Consider the following 14959-nt stretch of genomic DNA (forward strand, 5'->3'; position numbering starts at 1 on the left):
AGAATGGATATATGCAACAAATCTCAAAGAACTAACACAGAACAGGTTAGTAACCATTTTTTCTTATTTGATTGATTGCACATGTGCATTCCACTCTTAGTGACTCACAAGACAGAGAATAGGAGGTGGAATCAGAGTCTATTTCAATAAAGGTTGGAGAACAACTCAACCCACTCTAGCATTATCTCTGCCATCTTGAGCCACAGCATAGTGGGAGGCAAACGTGTAGACTGAGGACCAGGTTGTTTTTGGTTTACAAATGTCTGCAATTAGAACTTGTTCCAGAAAGACTACCAAGGTTGATTTTGATCTTGTTAAATGAGCTGTGACTGACAGGCAGAGCAATATTAGTCAAATCATAACATTTGTATACAAGATACAATCCAGGAAGAAATTCTCTGGGTCAATGACTGCCCTCTTAATCTGTCAGTCACTGCTATGAACAGCTGGGAAAATTTCCAAACATGTCTGGTTCTATCTGCGTAAAATGCCAAGTCCCTTCTGACATCCAAGATGGGCTCCCCATCCCAGGGCTGAAGCATCTGTCACTAGGGTTAGGGTTAGGGTTAGAATTGGTTGTGAATGGGCAAATGGAATGCACTAGGGTTAGGGTTAGGGTTAGAATTGGTTGTGAATGGGCAAATGGAATGCCTACACATACATTGTCTGGATCTGTCCACCAACCTAGGTAGGTGATGACATGAGAGGACATTCTTACCACAAAGTCCAATTGAGGGCGGCTTGGCAAGTAAACTGATGCCAGCCAGACCTGCAGAGTTCTGAGTCACAGTCTGGTCTATTGAACCACATAGGTGCAAGAGGCCATGTGAGCCAGAAGACTTAAACTGTTTCATGCCATGATCGGGTGAACCTTCAAACCTTTGACACTTGAACAAACTGCCTGAAACCTGGAGTCCAGAAAAAAAGGCCCTCAAATTCTTTTTTGGCCTTCCTAATTGTATTTTTACACTTCATTTGCCAGTGTTTATGCTCCTTTCTATTTTCCTCACTAGAATTTAACTTCCATTTTTTAAAGGATGCCTTTTTGCCTCTCACTGTTTCATTTACTTTGTTGTTTAGCCACTTTTGTGGTTTAACTCATACAACATTGTGCAAAATTCTGTGAAGTATATGCAATAAAACTAAACCGAGCACATTTTGTGATGATGTCTATTTGCAGCGTTTATCTGTGTGATTTTTATAACAAAGCAAAAAGAATTATAAGTTCCCTTAATATTATAACACATGGGAAAAGTGGAAACAGTTCCCTCCAGTCCTCGCTGGATTGCTGTGCATTTCAGAATCTAGTACAAACTTTCCCTCCTAGTCTTCGACACCTTCCATGTACTTCTCAGGAGAGGAAGGATGATATAGTGGTTAGACAATAGTGTGAGGGCATGGCTACACTTGCAGACGTAGAGCGCTTTGAGTTAAACCAGCCTTCAGAGAGGGCAGCAGGGAAAGTGCTGCAGTCTGTCCACACTGACAGCTGCAAGTGCACTGGTGTGGCCACATTTGCAGCACTTGCAGCGGCACTGGGAGCAGTGCATTATGGGCAGCTATCCCACAGAGCACCTCTTCCCATTCTGGCACTGTAGCTTGTGGGAACGGGGGGCGCAGGGCATCCTGGGTCCTGTCCCAATGTGCAGGGCCATTAATCGCGTCCTGCTCAGAAGAACTGTCACTCTGGGTAACGTGCATGACACTGTGGCTGGCTTTGCACAAACGGGTTTCCCTAACTGCAGAGGGGCGATAGATGGCACACATATTCCAATTCCGGCACCAGCCCACCTAGCCTCTGAGTACATTAATCGGAAGGGGTATTTCTCTATGGTTCTCCAGGCGCTTGTGGATCACTGTGGGCATTTCACTGACATTAACACAGGCTGGCCCGGAAAGGTGCATGACTCACACATCTTTCGGAACACTGGCCTGTTCAGGAAGCTGCAAGCCGGGATGTTTTTCCCAGACCAGAAGATCATCGTAGGGGAAGTCGAAATGCTGATTGTGATTCTTGGAGACCCCGCTTACCCTTTAATGCCATGGCTCATGAAACCCTACACAGGGAACCTTGACAGCAGCCAGCAGCAGTTCAACAACAGGCTGAGCTGGTGCAGAATGACTGTGGAGTGTGCTTTTGGCCGTTTAAAGGGCCGCTGGCACTCTCTGTATGGGAAGCTGGACCTGGCCGATGACAACATCCCCACAGTTATAGCCACGTGCTTTACTCTCCATAACATTTGTGAAGGGAAGGGTGAAAGATTCACTCAGGCATGGAACTCAGAGGTTCAACACCTGGAGGCTGAATTTGAACAGCAAGAGAGCAGGGTTATTAGAGGGGCCCAGTGCAGGCCTGCAAGGATTAGGGATGCCATGAGGGAGCAACCTGAGGCTGAAAGCCACCGGTAATGTTTGGTGCCTTGCACAGGAGTGAAGTGCAGTGGTTCCAATGATAATAGGAATCTGTGTTTGCTACACTGACTTGCAGTGCCTTTTGCTTTCCTGGGCTAAGGTATCATTTACTTTATGCAATAATAAAGAATGTTTTCAAAGCCAAAAAATCCATTTATTGAAAAGAAAACTCATTTATTGAAAAGAAACACAACGGCTTGGGAAAAAGAAAGGGCAAGGAGGTGGGGTGGTGAACAGTACAATCACACATTTGCGTATGTCCTGTTATCATACTCAGCCTTCCTGTCTGGAGTGCTGTGCAATGAGTGCTGCACTTCAGGGTGGCTATACTGCATGGTGATGGGGGTTGAGTGCAGTGGGTAAGGTTTGTAGTTTGCAGGGTTGGGTGGTGAAGCTACAGGTGTTGGAAGCAGCTGGTGGCAATAAGAAACCAGATGTTGGGGAAAGCAGGTTGGTGGTGACATGGGGGCACAAGGGAAAGAGTTTTGGGACAAGGGCTACAGCAGGGGGGCAGGCGCAGATCTGCTCTGTCTGCAGTGCTATGAGCACCTGCATCGAGTCCGCTTTGCGCTCCATGATGCTTATCAGCCGATCCGTGCTTTGCTGCCAGAGCTCCGCGCTTTTGTGCCAGCGCTCCTCATTCTGCTGGCGGATCCTCCTTTCACTCTTCCTCCACTCCTGCACTTTTAGATTCTCGTTAAGGGGCTGCTGCATTACTTCATGCAGTATGTCCTCTTTGCTTCTACGTGGCCTCTTCCTAATTTTTTGGAGTCTTTCGGACGGCTGAGATCTCAAGGTTGCATCTATAAAGGCAAAATGTAACATTTAACAGAGGCAGCATTGTTCACACCAGACAGAGCAATGATTCCCCCCTACTTAAGGGCAAGCACAGTCTACACAATAGCATAATTTGCCTGTCCCAAAGCGAGCGCATATAACCCACGGGAGCCCCAAAATAGTGAGTAAGCACAAGCGTGACTGACTGTTTCACGGCTGTACTGTCCTCTGGGTTTCTGTGCCTTGGGGAGAGCCAAAAGCTGCAGGGAGCCCCTATACTGAACACTGTCCCCACATTTTCCACAGGAGTTCGTCCTGGAAGATATCTCACTGCTGAGGGTGACCTAGGAAGCAAGGGAGGGTCTTCTACTGCAATGCAGCTTCCGCCCTGACCCATATGCAGCTTGTCTGTGTGCAGAAATGGTCCCCCCGCCTCTCACGGCACAGTGGCACGGACATGTTAGCCTGACTGGGACAAGAACCACAGTGGCTCTCCCGAGAAACCTGCACAAGCACATTGCCCAAGTTGTGGATGAGACCTTTGAAGAGATCACTGAGGCTGATTACCATGATGTGAGAGAGCACATCAATGCCCTATTAAGCATCTAGGCATGCATGCAGCCCTAACCCTCCTTGCCCCAAGAGCCCACACCAAATGACTTCCTTCCCAAAATAAAAGCCACTTACCGGGCACATCCTCTGGTGTTTGTTCTTCCCCAAGCACCAGCCGCACAACTGGCTACCTTCCTCTTGGCTTGAGAACAGCTCCTGGCTGTATGCATCTAGGGATTCCAGGGTGTCTTCCTCCTCCTCAGCACCCTCGCTCCTGCTTTCCTCCTCCTCCTCCTGCCTTATTGAACTGGGCTCTGAAGTGTCCATCGTAGTACTCAGAGTGGAGGTGGGGTCACCCCCAAGTACCGCGTCCAGCTCTTTGTAGGACACTTCTGGAGGCCGATCAGAGCGCATTAACAGACCGGGGCGTCCACACTGGCGCTCCAGCGGGGGCGCATCAAACGTTATTCCACTCGCCGAGGTGCAGTACCAGGAGCACTCTAGCCGCGGAGTCAGAGCGCTCCACGTGCCTTGCCAGTGTGGACACGTCGTGAGTTAGAGTGCACGGGGCTGCTTTAATGCGCTCTAACTTGCAAGTGTAGCCATGCCCTTAGACTTGTGAGACCTGGTTTCAGGTCCTTGCTCCTCTACAGACTTGCTAGGTTACTTGGGACAAGCCATTTTGCCTCTCTTTGTGCCCTAGTTCCCCATCTGTAAAATGAGGATAAATAGTACTTGTCTACCACACAGATTGTAAGGCCTTCAGATACTACGGTGATGGGGGGATATCCTAAGATACATTCTCCATTGCCTCTAAGCCACACTATATCACTTGACTGAAAGCCTCGACAGCATTTGCTGCAGGTAAAGTTGGATTTTAGCTTTTACTTAAAATCATTAAAATCTTAATCAAAATTTTGAATTTACAATTCATTTTTAAGCCAAAGAAATGGAAATGTAAAGATGTCCAGCCAAAGATTAATTCTACTGAAACGTCATTTGCACAGGCTAACCCAAAGGGAAGGAGGAATGAAATTAATTTGGCATGTTCATATGGGAAAGAGAATTCTACAGGAGCACTATTTTATCATGGTCACACACTGTGACCCAAGGGCAATAGTCTTCCAGTCTGTCATTTGAAAAACCAGGTGTTCTACATCTCAGCTGGACACCACTGAACTCTATTCTGTATGTGCAGATTTTATGCATCCATGCCAAAAAAATGGTCTGACCATTATTATCAACAGGCATCTACTACTGATGGAAATACATAGCAGAAAGACAGATGCATGATCTGCACATTCAGCAGGGCTTCTTCTTAATGAAAGCTACCAGCACTACACCAGTTTGTGAACATGGCAAATGAATCAGAAAAAACACAAAATGTATAGAGCGAGCCAAAGTTATCTCTGATGGCGCTCCATTGACTTCAGATTTAAAAGTAGCCATACTTGAACAAAAAAGCTTCAGAAACAGATTTCAAAGAGAAACTGCAAAATTAAAATTCATTTACAAATTTAACACCTTTAATTTGGTCTTGAATAGGGACTGGGAGTGGCTGGCTCACTACAAAAGCAGCTTTGCCTCTCCTGGAATTGACACCTCCTCATCAATGATTGGGAGTGGACTACATCCACTCTGATAGAATTGGCCCTGTCAGCACTGGTTCTCCACTTGTGAGGTAACTCCCTTCTCTTCATGTGTCAGTATAATAATGCCTGCATCTGTAATTTTCACTCCATGCATCTGAAGAAGTGGATTTTTAACCCACGAAAGTTTATGCCCAAATAAATCTGTTAGTCTTTAAGGTGCCACCGGACTCCTTGTTGTTTTTGTGGATACAGTGCTAACACGGCTACCACCGATACTTGACACCATGGGTGAATTTATCCCACAGTGTTGTGAGTATAAGCCAAATGTATTGGAAATGACTTTGGTGATGGTTTAGACCTGAGGTAGACAAAAATCAATGTTTTTGTTTAAATATTTAAAAAAATCAATTTATTTTAATAAAAAATATTAAATTAAATACAAGTGTGTTTTTAAAAATAAACCTATTTAAAAGTAAATTTTAAATTATGACAACCTATGTTAAGACCAAAACTTACTAACATCTATTAAGATAATTTAAATTTAAATAAAAAACACTATTAAGCAGGATATATTTGCTATCAGTTTTGAAGAAAGGCGAACGACTGAACTGATGGAAGTCACTGGTAAGCACCTAGAGCCAGAGTTTGCGAAACCGTTTTTTGACAGCAGTATCTTTTCCTGCGGGTTCAGAGAGACTATTTTCTTCACTTGAGTTTATTTAACCAGTTAACTTTGAATGATCTAGTCATTAAATTGAAGAAACCAGTGGGAGCTGAAAAAGCAGGAAAGCTTGTTTTCCTCTTATAATCTAAGAATAAACACTGGGTGTGAGAGGATGAGATCTATTAATTCTAAAATCTTGAAGAACATGGTGACTAGAAACAATCCGTTCACTTCACTAACTACAGTTTAATAAAACAGTTTCAATCTCAAAATATGTTTTGATAAACTTTTTTTCCTATGTGTCCAGCACATTTAAGGTAATCTGAATGTCGATCCAAACAGAGCCTGACACAAATCATAAGTAAAAATTAATAATAACCTAGTAAATAAGAAATGTTAGAAAATAGTAAATGGAGCAAAACAAAAATGAAAAAATTGAGAATCTGAATAAATGGAAATTAAGCTATATAACTGTTTAAACAAATATATGGTAGCAAAAAGAAGAACCAAAATTTAGTGTAAATGCCATATTTAGTTCCAAATCAATATGTTTTAATGGTTACCAACCAATGATAACCAACCTTTCTTTAGGAAAATAACTAAAAACACAAATGCAAAACAAGATTAAAATCAATTTTTTAAATCAAGGTTTCCTGCTTGCCAATTTAAATCATTATTAAAATTTGTGTATTAAATCAATCCAGCCTGCTTAGACATCACAATAAGTTACAACCTCGTTAGCCAGGCTTATAGCCCTGAGAGCCTTGTCTTGATACTGTTCGCAATCCCACTCCAAATAGACAGTGGCTAATAACCGCAGCACTTTAGCCTAGAAAGAAAAGACAAAGTGAATAATTAAACTCAAATGAAATAACCAAAAACAACACTTAAATATTGCACAAAAGAGTGGAAATAAAGGAGATGGAAATATAAGCTGTGGATAATATTCACTGAAGCACACTGGGCCAGGGACTGTCTTCTCTGTTACTAGAGGTACAGTGCCAAGCACAATGTGTTGCTCCTTGATTGGGACTGCTAGGCACTAGCATCATATAACAATTGTATTCTTATCCCTTCTGAAGATTTGTCTTGACATGGTAAACTGGTTAAGTTTAGGTCAGGCTTTTAGTAAACGTGCTAGCTAAGCCTGACCTAAACTTGACCTTTTCCCTTCTGTAGATGCAGGATAATCTTTAGCTTAATTTAGCTGGTCAAGTTCAAAGTTCATTTAAACTAGGGAAAAGATCAAGTAACACCACATTCACTAAACCTAACCTAAATTGACCACTTTTCCCAGTCAAGACAGAGCCTATGGGTTATAACGTAATTCTTCTCCAAATACACTAGCTGGAGCAAAGTATTAATGCACAAGCTTTACGTCTTTATGAAAATCTAGGTTCAAATATGACTAAGGACACACATAGCAATGACTCGGTCTCAGACTCAGCCTAGTACCTACTGGAGAATTATTTACACTACACTACCATTCTGTGGGACTAAAATAGCAGGAAGTGCTAAAGATCAGGATGGATAACCACTGGCAGAGCTATGAGGGGAAGTCCAAGACTGGCAAAGAGAGGCACTGGGGGTTGCAGAGCAGGACTGGCACTAATGACATCCTGCTATTAGACTGTGTGTAATTCAGAAGTTTCTGTATGTTTATTTCTTACCTGCATTTCTTCCCCAGGAGAATACTTCTTATCCATTTTCCCAATATCATAGCTCTGGCTGGAGTTTAAAAGAAAAGATAAGAATTGTATGGGCTAAGAGATGTAAGAAGAACTCAGTCAGCTTTCTGGACTACGCAGTGAACTCATACTTACCTTTTCCATTTCATTGATTATTAGGGCCACATAGAGCACAGAGGAAAATATTAGCTAAAATAAATGGTCAAAAGATAAAAGATCCTCTGATTGATATAAAAGCATCAGAAAATAATATCCTTTAATAATATCCATGAGACTGCAGACAGGGCACATCACAGGAATAAAAATCAATAGAGATAGGACCAAGATATGTCAACTGTGCAAGCTGTGTCAGAAGCAGGCTCTAACACCTGCTAACACTTTTGAATGTCATATGGTAAAGAAAGTGATACTCTTCGGATTTAGCACTTTGGCTCAAGGTGTCCTTACAAAGGACGCTGTAAGAGTAACTGAATTCATTCTTGAACTTCACAGCCTGATATGATTATCATAGGACAAGACGACAACAACAAGACAGAGCACACAATCATACATAATCTTCACCATTATCTAAGAACAGACAGGATTTAATTTGCCTTCTAAATCCCCAAATCTGAATTAAACTAAGTTCTTTCTGCTGTTTTCAAGTAAGTTAATTAAGCTTCATAACCCCACTTTGAGGTAGATACGTAGTGCTGCCCCTTTTTGAACTGAGTGGCTAGTCAAATTTCTGGGCCCTGGAGATGTTCCAGTTGGAAGTAGAAATTGATGGAGTCTGATATTTTATTTGATGCAATCTTGTTTATTTACAAGGAATGTACAAAGTCCTGCTTCTCCAAACACAGGAGAAACCAAGAACAAAAGAATCAATTTCTTAGCTTGTACCCCAAAGTCTTTTTAGCCAACAGTCTGAAAAGCTCTCACTGACTTTTCTCAGGTCATGCTGTGCTCACAGACTGCTGCTTGGCTTTCTTGCTTTTTGTCTCTGCCTCTCTCTCTGTGTTGTGTGTTCTCAGTTTGTGTGTGCTCTGCCTTCCCTCTCATACACACACATTGTTCAGCAAAACCACTCTGCCCACTCAATCTAAACTCCTGGATGGGTTCACAACCCCATTTTGTCTTAGGTGAGGTGCTTCTGTTTAACACATTCTGATACTCATGTTAACTACAGGGTGCATTCTCACCCTAAGCTCAAAGAGGAGTGTGACCCAAGCAGTCACCAATACCTCTCAGAATAACAGAAATGTCATTCCCACTATACAGATGAGGAAATTTAGGCCTGGTCTACACTAAAAAGTTAAGTCAACCCAGCTACATCACTCACGGGTGTGAAAAATCCACACCCCAGAGCAGTTAAGTTAAACTGACTTAACACCCAGTGTAGACAGCGCTAGGCGAATGGAAGAATTCTTCTGTCAACTTAGCTACCACCTGTTGGGGAGTTGGATTGCCTATGAAGATGGGAGAACCCCTCCCAACAGCACAGGTAGTGTCTATACTGAAGAGCTTACAGCGGTGCAGTTGCACCACTGCCGCGGTGCCACTGTAGTGTTTCAAGTGTAGACAAGCCCTAAACCACATAGAAGGTAAGTGACCTGCTTTCAAGGTCATGTCAAATCAGTAGCAGATCCAGAAACAGAACCTAGGAGTCTTGATTCCCAGTCCTTGTTCTAAACACTAAATCACAGTATAAAAGGCCTCTGAGGTGAATGCCTGTGGGTAATTCCATAAAACTGAAGCTAGGTAACAAATGGGACATGAGTGCAAAAACTTTAGGGATGCAAAAACAAATTACATCTGTGGGCAGTGATGGATTAGCCAATGGGCCCCAGCCAACTGGGGGGGCCTCAGAATAGGGTGCCCTGCCCCCAGCGGACACGCACCGGGGCAGGGCCGAGTCTCCGAGCCCTGACCCCTCTCCCCAGCAGGAGCACCGGGCAGGGCAGGGCAAGCCCCCACACCCCGACCCTGCTCTGCTCCCTGGCAGCAGCACCGAGCAGACAGGGGAAGCCCCCACGCCTAACCCCACTCTGCTCCCTGGCAGCAGTGCTGGGAGGTGGGGTGGGGCGGGGGAAACCCCAGCGCCCCGGCCCCACTCCCCGTTTGAAGCCCCAAGTGGCACAGGAAGCCCCAGCGGCAAGACCCCGGATGGCAGCTGCCGCCCTGGGACTGGAGGAGGTCTGGCTCCCTGCTGCGGCCTCAGGGCTGGGAGAGCTCTCACTCCCCGCTGCGGCCCCAGCGCCCTCCGCGGGGGACAGAGCTTCTCTGGTCTTGGGGCCACAGGGGTGGGGGGGAGAAAGGAGCAAAGGGGGGCTGCAGTGAGCGGGTGGAATAGGGAAGGACTGTGGGTGGAATGGGGGAAAGGGACAGAATGGTGTGGGACCCTGGGCAGGGCCACAGGCAGAAAGTGTGCAGAGGAGGGCCCCCACATGCTCTGGCCCAAGGCCCCACAAAACCTTAATCTGCCTCTGTCTACAGGAATTTATTCCCAGATCTGATACTTTCTCAGTATGAGATAACATTAATCCCACTAGATGGTGCTATAACATTCTATCCAGGCAAATGTTTGTGCTTTGCAATGGTTAGTTCTGTACTCCAAAGATTTTCTCACTGGTGTTTGTGAGCACTTAGTATTCCATCTTCTAAGTAAAGAGAACAAAATAAAGAGATGTTCTCCAAAATATCAGTTTTAATGAACCCTAAACACTACTTCAAGACTTCCTTGACTCAATATCTATGATCATTAATTGTTTGAGATTAAAGGAGGCATTGTCAAATTGATTTCTTCTGAATAATTTTTTTTAAAATCTATTCTAATTTTCTGAGTCTGGCACAAGATAATTTTTCCTGATAGCCTAAATGTTCCTTTCTTAATTTTATTGCACTGCTTTCTTGGTCCCCACCTTACCACCCCTTACAATTCCTTTCCCACATTGGAATTTACACCCTATATGTAGATACTTAGCATGCTGTCATTTAGCCCAAATAGGCAGACAATTCATTTTATCTTTCCTCATAATCCAATTTCTCCAGCTTCTTAATCATTTGTGTTGCTGTTTTGTGGAGTCTCTCCAAGATGTCAACATTGGAAACCTAATAAATCTGTCAAGGTCACATGTAACAGTGAATGAGTAGTAAAGGCACCCAGCCAGTTGTGGAATTGCCTGAGCCCTTGTAGCCCAATGAATGTGGCTGAGAACACTAAAGTAGGGAGAACTAATACATGAAACAAACTTTCATCAACAGTATAATTATGGCTTTTGGTATGTAACTCTTTTATGAGCAATTCAAAGACTACTTTTAGCAAACGCATGTAATGCTGACATGAATTATTTTTCTGCATTTTTCTACACTTTCCACATCTCTTAAGGTGCAACCATCACTATGGCATTATGAAAGGGGAAATAGCTGGGAACAATCCCCCTAGAGCACAGCCTCCTTGGGAGAATAAGTGGTATGGATAGAATTAAGGAGAGCCATGAATATTTCTACATGCAAAGAAGGGACCTCATGTCAGAACATGAAAATCCATGTGAAAGGGATTCCTGATGTTGAGATAACACTGAGGTTGACATGAAAGGATGTGCCTGTAAACAGAGAAATGCCACTGAGCTGAGTGTAGGCCTAGCTTTGCTCAGCCAAGTAGAGCTTTAGATTTGTAAGCAGAGTCTGAATGAGCTCTCTCCTGACATCTGTGATGAGCTGTGGAAGAGGACTTCAGGAGCTGATCTCGTTTGCATAGGCACACCTACTCTGCCTAGTGCTCAGTATGATGTGATTGCTTGCCCAAATGATCACTTTTGGCTGGTGTTGGATCCCCAGTCTCCTTGTTATTGGGGCAGGAGTAATAAAGGGTTGTTACCCTTGTTGTGTGAATCGAGGGCAGCAGAACTGTACCTGGCATACCCTGCTGGAGGGACTCACCTTCAACGAAACAGCACTTGGTAGGCAGGGAACATGGGTTCCAAAACCCAGTGAGTTGAGAAGGGGTGGGGACAGGTACTTGCACCTGGTGGTGTGGGCCCTGCTTAAGGCTCCTAGACACCATTTGACCCTTCCTCTCTCAACTGTGTAATAAAAACACCAATTTAGACTCAACCGACAGTCTTGTTATATGCTGCAGAGCTGAAATCATGATACCTAGGTCTAAGAATTAGACCTGCTTTGGGACAGTGTCTCTGATGTAAGAGACTGCCCAGTGTGCACCAGCAGTGGGGCTCCCCCACTAACAGCTGAAATTACTGAGAGCTGTGTTAAGTGGTGGACCCTGAGACATCTTGGTGAGTGTCCAGCAGGGTGGCTGGCAGAGAGGTACAGTGAGCAGCCAGCAAGGCGGCTGGTGGAGAGGAGCGGCCAGCAGGGTGGCTGGTGGAGAGGCGTGGCAAGTGGCCAGTGGGGTGGCTGGCAGGGAGAGGTGTGGCGACTGAGTGCCCGAGCAGCGGCGCATGTAATGTGCCTCCTTACCACCCCCTCCACCCCTCCAGGGTGGGAGGTGATCTCTGCAGATGCACCGCTGAACTCTGGGGCTGCACTGACCAAGAACAGCAACTGTGAGTGGGGTGCAGAGAAGGGTCAGGCATGTTAAACAGACTTTTGGGTTGCTCCACTTAAGAACCCGAGGGGAAAAGGACACTGCCCAACTTACTTGCGGGGTGGGTCTTTCGCTCATAGTTTATGTTTATGAACCTTGTTTGCAGTGTTTTCCCAAATTAATGCTAAGTTACTTCCCTCCTTTTACTAAAAAGTTTTGTTTTGTTTTTTGCTAACTCAGACTCTGTGTTTGTGAGAAGGGAAATACGGCCTCTTAGTGGTGCCCATGGGGTGGTGTGTAATTGTCGCAGGTCACTGGGTGGGGACTCAAGACGGTTTTGTGTTGTATTATTGAAAAGGAACCGTTAGATACTGAACCCGGCCCTTGTTCCTGCCAACTCTGACTGGCAAAAGGGTTACAGATTGATTCATTTAATACTAGAGCTATATGAAAATTTTCAAACAACTTTTTCCCCATCAGGAAACTGCTTTTTCCAAAAAAAAATGTTCCACAAAGAATTTTTTTTTAAACAAAATTTTGCATTTTTTCAATGAAATCCAAAAACTAAAAATTGCTTTTTCCTATTCCTTCAACCGCATTTGCTATTTTCTCAGAAAAAAATACTTTGCATTTTGTTTTCCTTTTTACATTACCTGAGCCAGAAGGAGCTCTGTTCATACCCCTTCTGTTCATAGGTTTCCACTCCAAAGTTATAGCAGAGGATTGATAGATAACAGGTCTGCAATTAAAAAAAAGTGCTTCTCCTGTTAGGTTCTTGTAATGACTTTCTGAAATCTAAGGCAGTTGAGTCTCAGGCACACTTAAAATACTTTTTATATCAAAGCTACACCCACCACTATCAGAGCTGATTTTATAGGAGGAAAAGGAATCTGACTAAAATTGTTGTATTGTTGTTCTATGGGAAACTAAAGCAGCATTAATAAATAAATCCCTCAAGGTCACACATAACAGTAGAACTGATTGAGTACATGTTGCAGCCCACTTCCATCAATAAATACAACAAGAGTACTTGAACAGGGACAACTAAAAAACGCAAGAAATTAGAATAGGAAACAACAGAGAGCTAAACACTCGGGAGAGAATAAAAACCCATCACAAAAGCAGGAACTATTGCACTGTACAGTTTGGGCGAAAAGGTTCTTCCAATGTTTGATATTTCAGAATACTGCTGCTTCATCAGCTCCTCTGTGAGTAAGTGTTAGGAACCTGAGTTACCTCAGTTAAGCCTCGGACTAGAGCCCTGCGCAGATACAAAAACGTGGATCCACACCCAATCTGAATCTGCCAGGATCAACCCACAATCCAATCCACTAGCCGTCTTCTACCTGTATCCACAGCCGCACCCACATCCATAGCAACAAGCCATCTCACAGGGCTAGCAACAGGGGGAGGAGGGAAAGAGGGAGTGGAGGAGCGGGGTCTGACAGGGAAGAGGCAGCACGAGGATGGGGACTGGGGGTAAGGGGCAAGGTGGGGGCGGGTCTCGAGGAGAAGAGGCACTGCAGAAGGGGTTGCTGGGAGGAAGGAGCGTTGCATCGCATGCTGCTCCCAGGGGGCTCGCAAGCGATGGCACATGGCAGATCAGTGCGTGTTGCATCGCAGTGCGTTGGAGGGATGGGGCGCCAGGGCCCCGCCCACTCCAATCCCCAGGGCCGGGGACAGGCCCTGCTGCCGAGGAGCCGGTGGGCCGGGCCTGGGACTGGGAGCGTGGCCAATGCTGCCGCGCCAGGCCATGATGGGGACGCTGGCACTGCCTGAGGGGCCCAAGCTGCTGGACAGGAAGTAGCACGACGAGCGGGTGCTGGACAGCCCCAACTCTGATCTGCTGCCCAGCCACTGGCTGCCAGTCCTGAGCATGCTGCGCCCCCCAGGCTGCCCGAACTGGACACCGCAAGCCAGGCGCCACCAATGACTAGAACCCTGCCCAGTTGTATCTGCAGCCGATCCACTATCCGCAAAAACGGTCTGTGGATATGAAGCGGATATCTGCAGATTTGCAGGGCTCTACCTGGGGCTAGCCAGTTTGGCAGCAGAATCACCTGACTGGCCAGCCCAGCCCACCCAACTGGCTTCAAGATCGCTACAGGTCTGCATTTAAGCTCAGCAGCAGCAACAAGTTGCTGGCGGCTCAACACTTACGCCTGCAGCTGTGATCCTATATGCCTTCTTCCCAGCCTTGCTCCACCCCTGCTCAGTTCCCAGCTCTGGCCCTGACCCCTGGTTCCTAGCTCCATCTCTGATCCTCAGCAATGCCCCTGGCCTCTGACACTGATTCCAACCACTAGGTCTGACCGCCACTGCTCCAATCACTAGGCATAACTGCCCACACCCTGGTCCGTGAAAGTTTGAGCAGCCCAAAAAGACGAGATGTAATTTAGCTGCACAATGGACCACACTAAAGTTGATGCCTCTTTGGCAGAGTTAGCGAGCACCCTGAAGAATCTATTAAAGCCAGGTCCATGCCCTTCAGGCACAAGCCACGTCATCAGTGACTCAGGCTCCCTGAGTACCCAAGATCCCAACTGTCTGACAAGCTTGATAGGGACTGTGGAAAATACTGTGGGTTCTTAAACCAGCGCCAGTTCCTGTTCCTGCTGTGCCAACAGTCATTTCCTGCCTACCAAACCATAGTGGGACTCGTCATTAGTCTGCAGACTGGGGAAGCATTGACCTGGGATTCTCCACTGCTTGAGAAATCTAGTCCCCTCTTGAGTCAGTTCAAGGA

General features: G+C 45.4%; 1 protein-coding gene across 2 annotated transcripts in view; it reads right to left on the reverse strand.

The window, feature by feature from the left end:
- Window positions 1-14959, reverse strand: part of TEX11 (testis expressed 11) — a 148016-nt gene that overhangs the window by 100820 nt on the left and 32237 nt on the right. For both annotated transcript variants that reach the window (XM_084638556.1, XM_084638557.1), the window contains exons 8-10: window positions 12867-12952; window positions 7668-7725; window positions 6731-6826 (exon numbers count right to left, since the gene is read on the reverse strand). In XM_084638556.1, the coding sequence (XP_084494682.1) occupies window positions 6731-6826; window positions 7668-7725; window positions 12867-12952 (240 nt within the window). The remainder of the gene's footprint in view (window positions 1-6730; window positions 6827-7667; window positions 7726-12866; window positions 12953-14959) is intronic.

Source organism: Lepidochelys olivacea (assembly GCF_965140295.1).
Source record: "Lepidochelys olivacea isolate rLepOli2 genome assembly, chromosome: 9".
Classification (NCBI taxonomy): domain Eukaryota; kingdom Metazoa; phylum Chordata; order Testudines; family Cheloniidae; genus Lepidochelys; species Lepidochelys olivacea.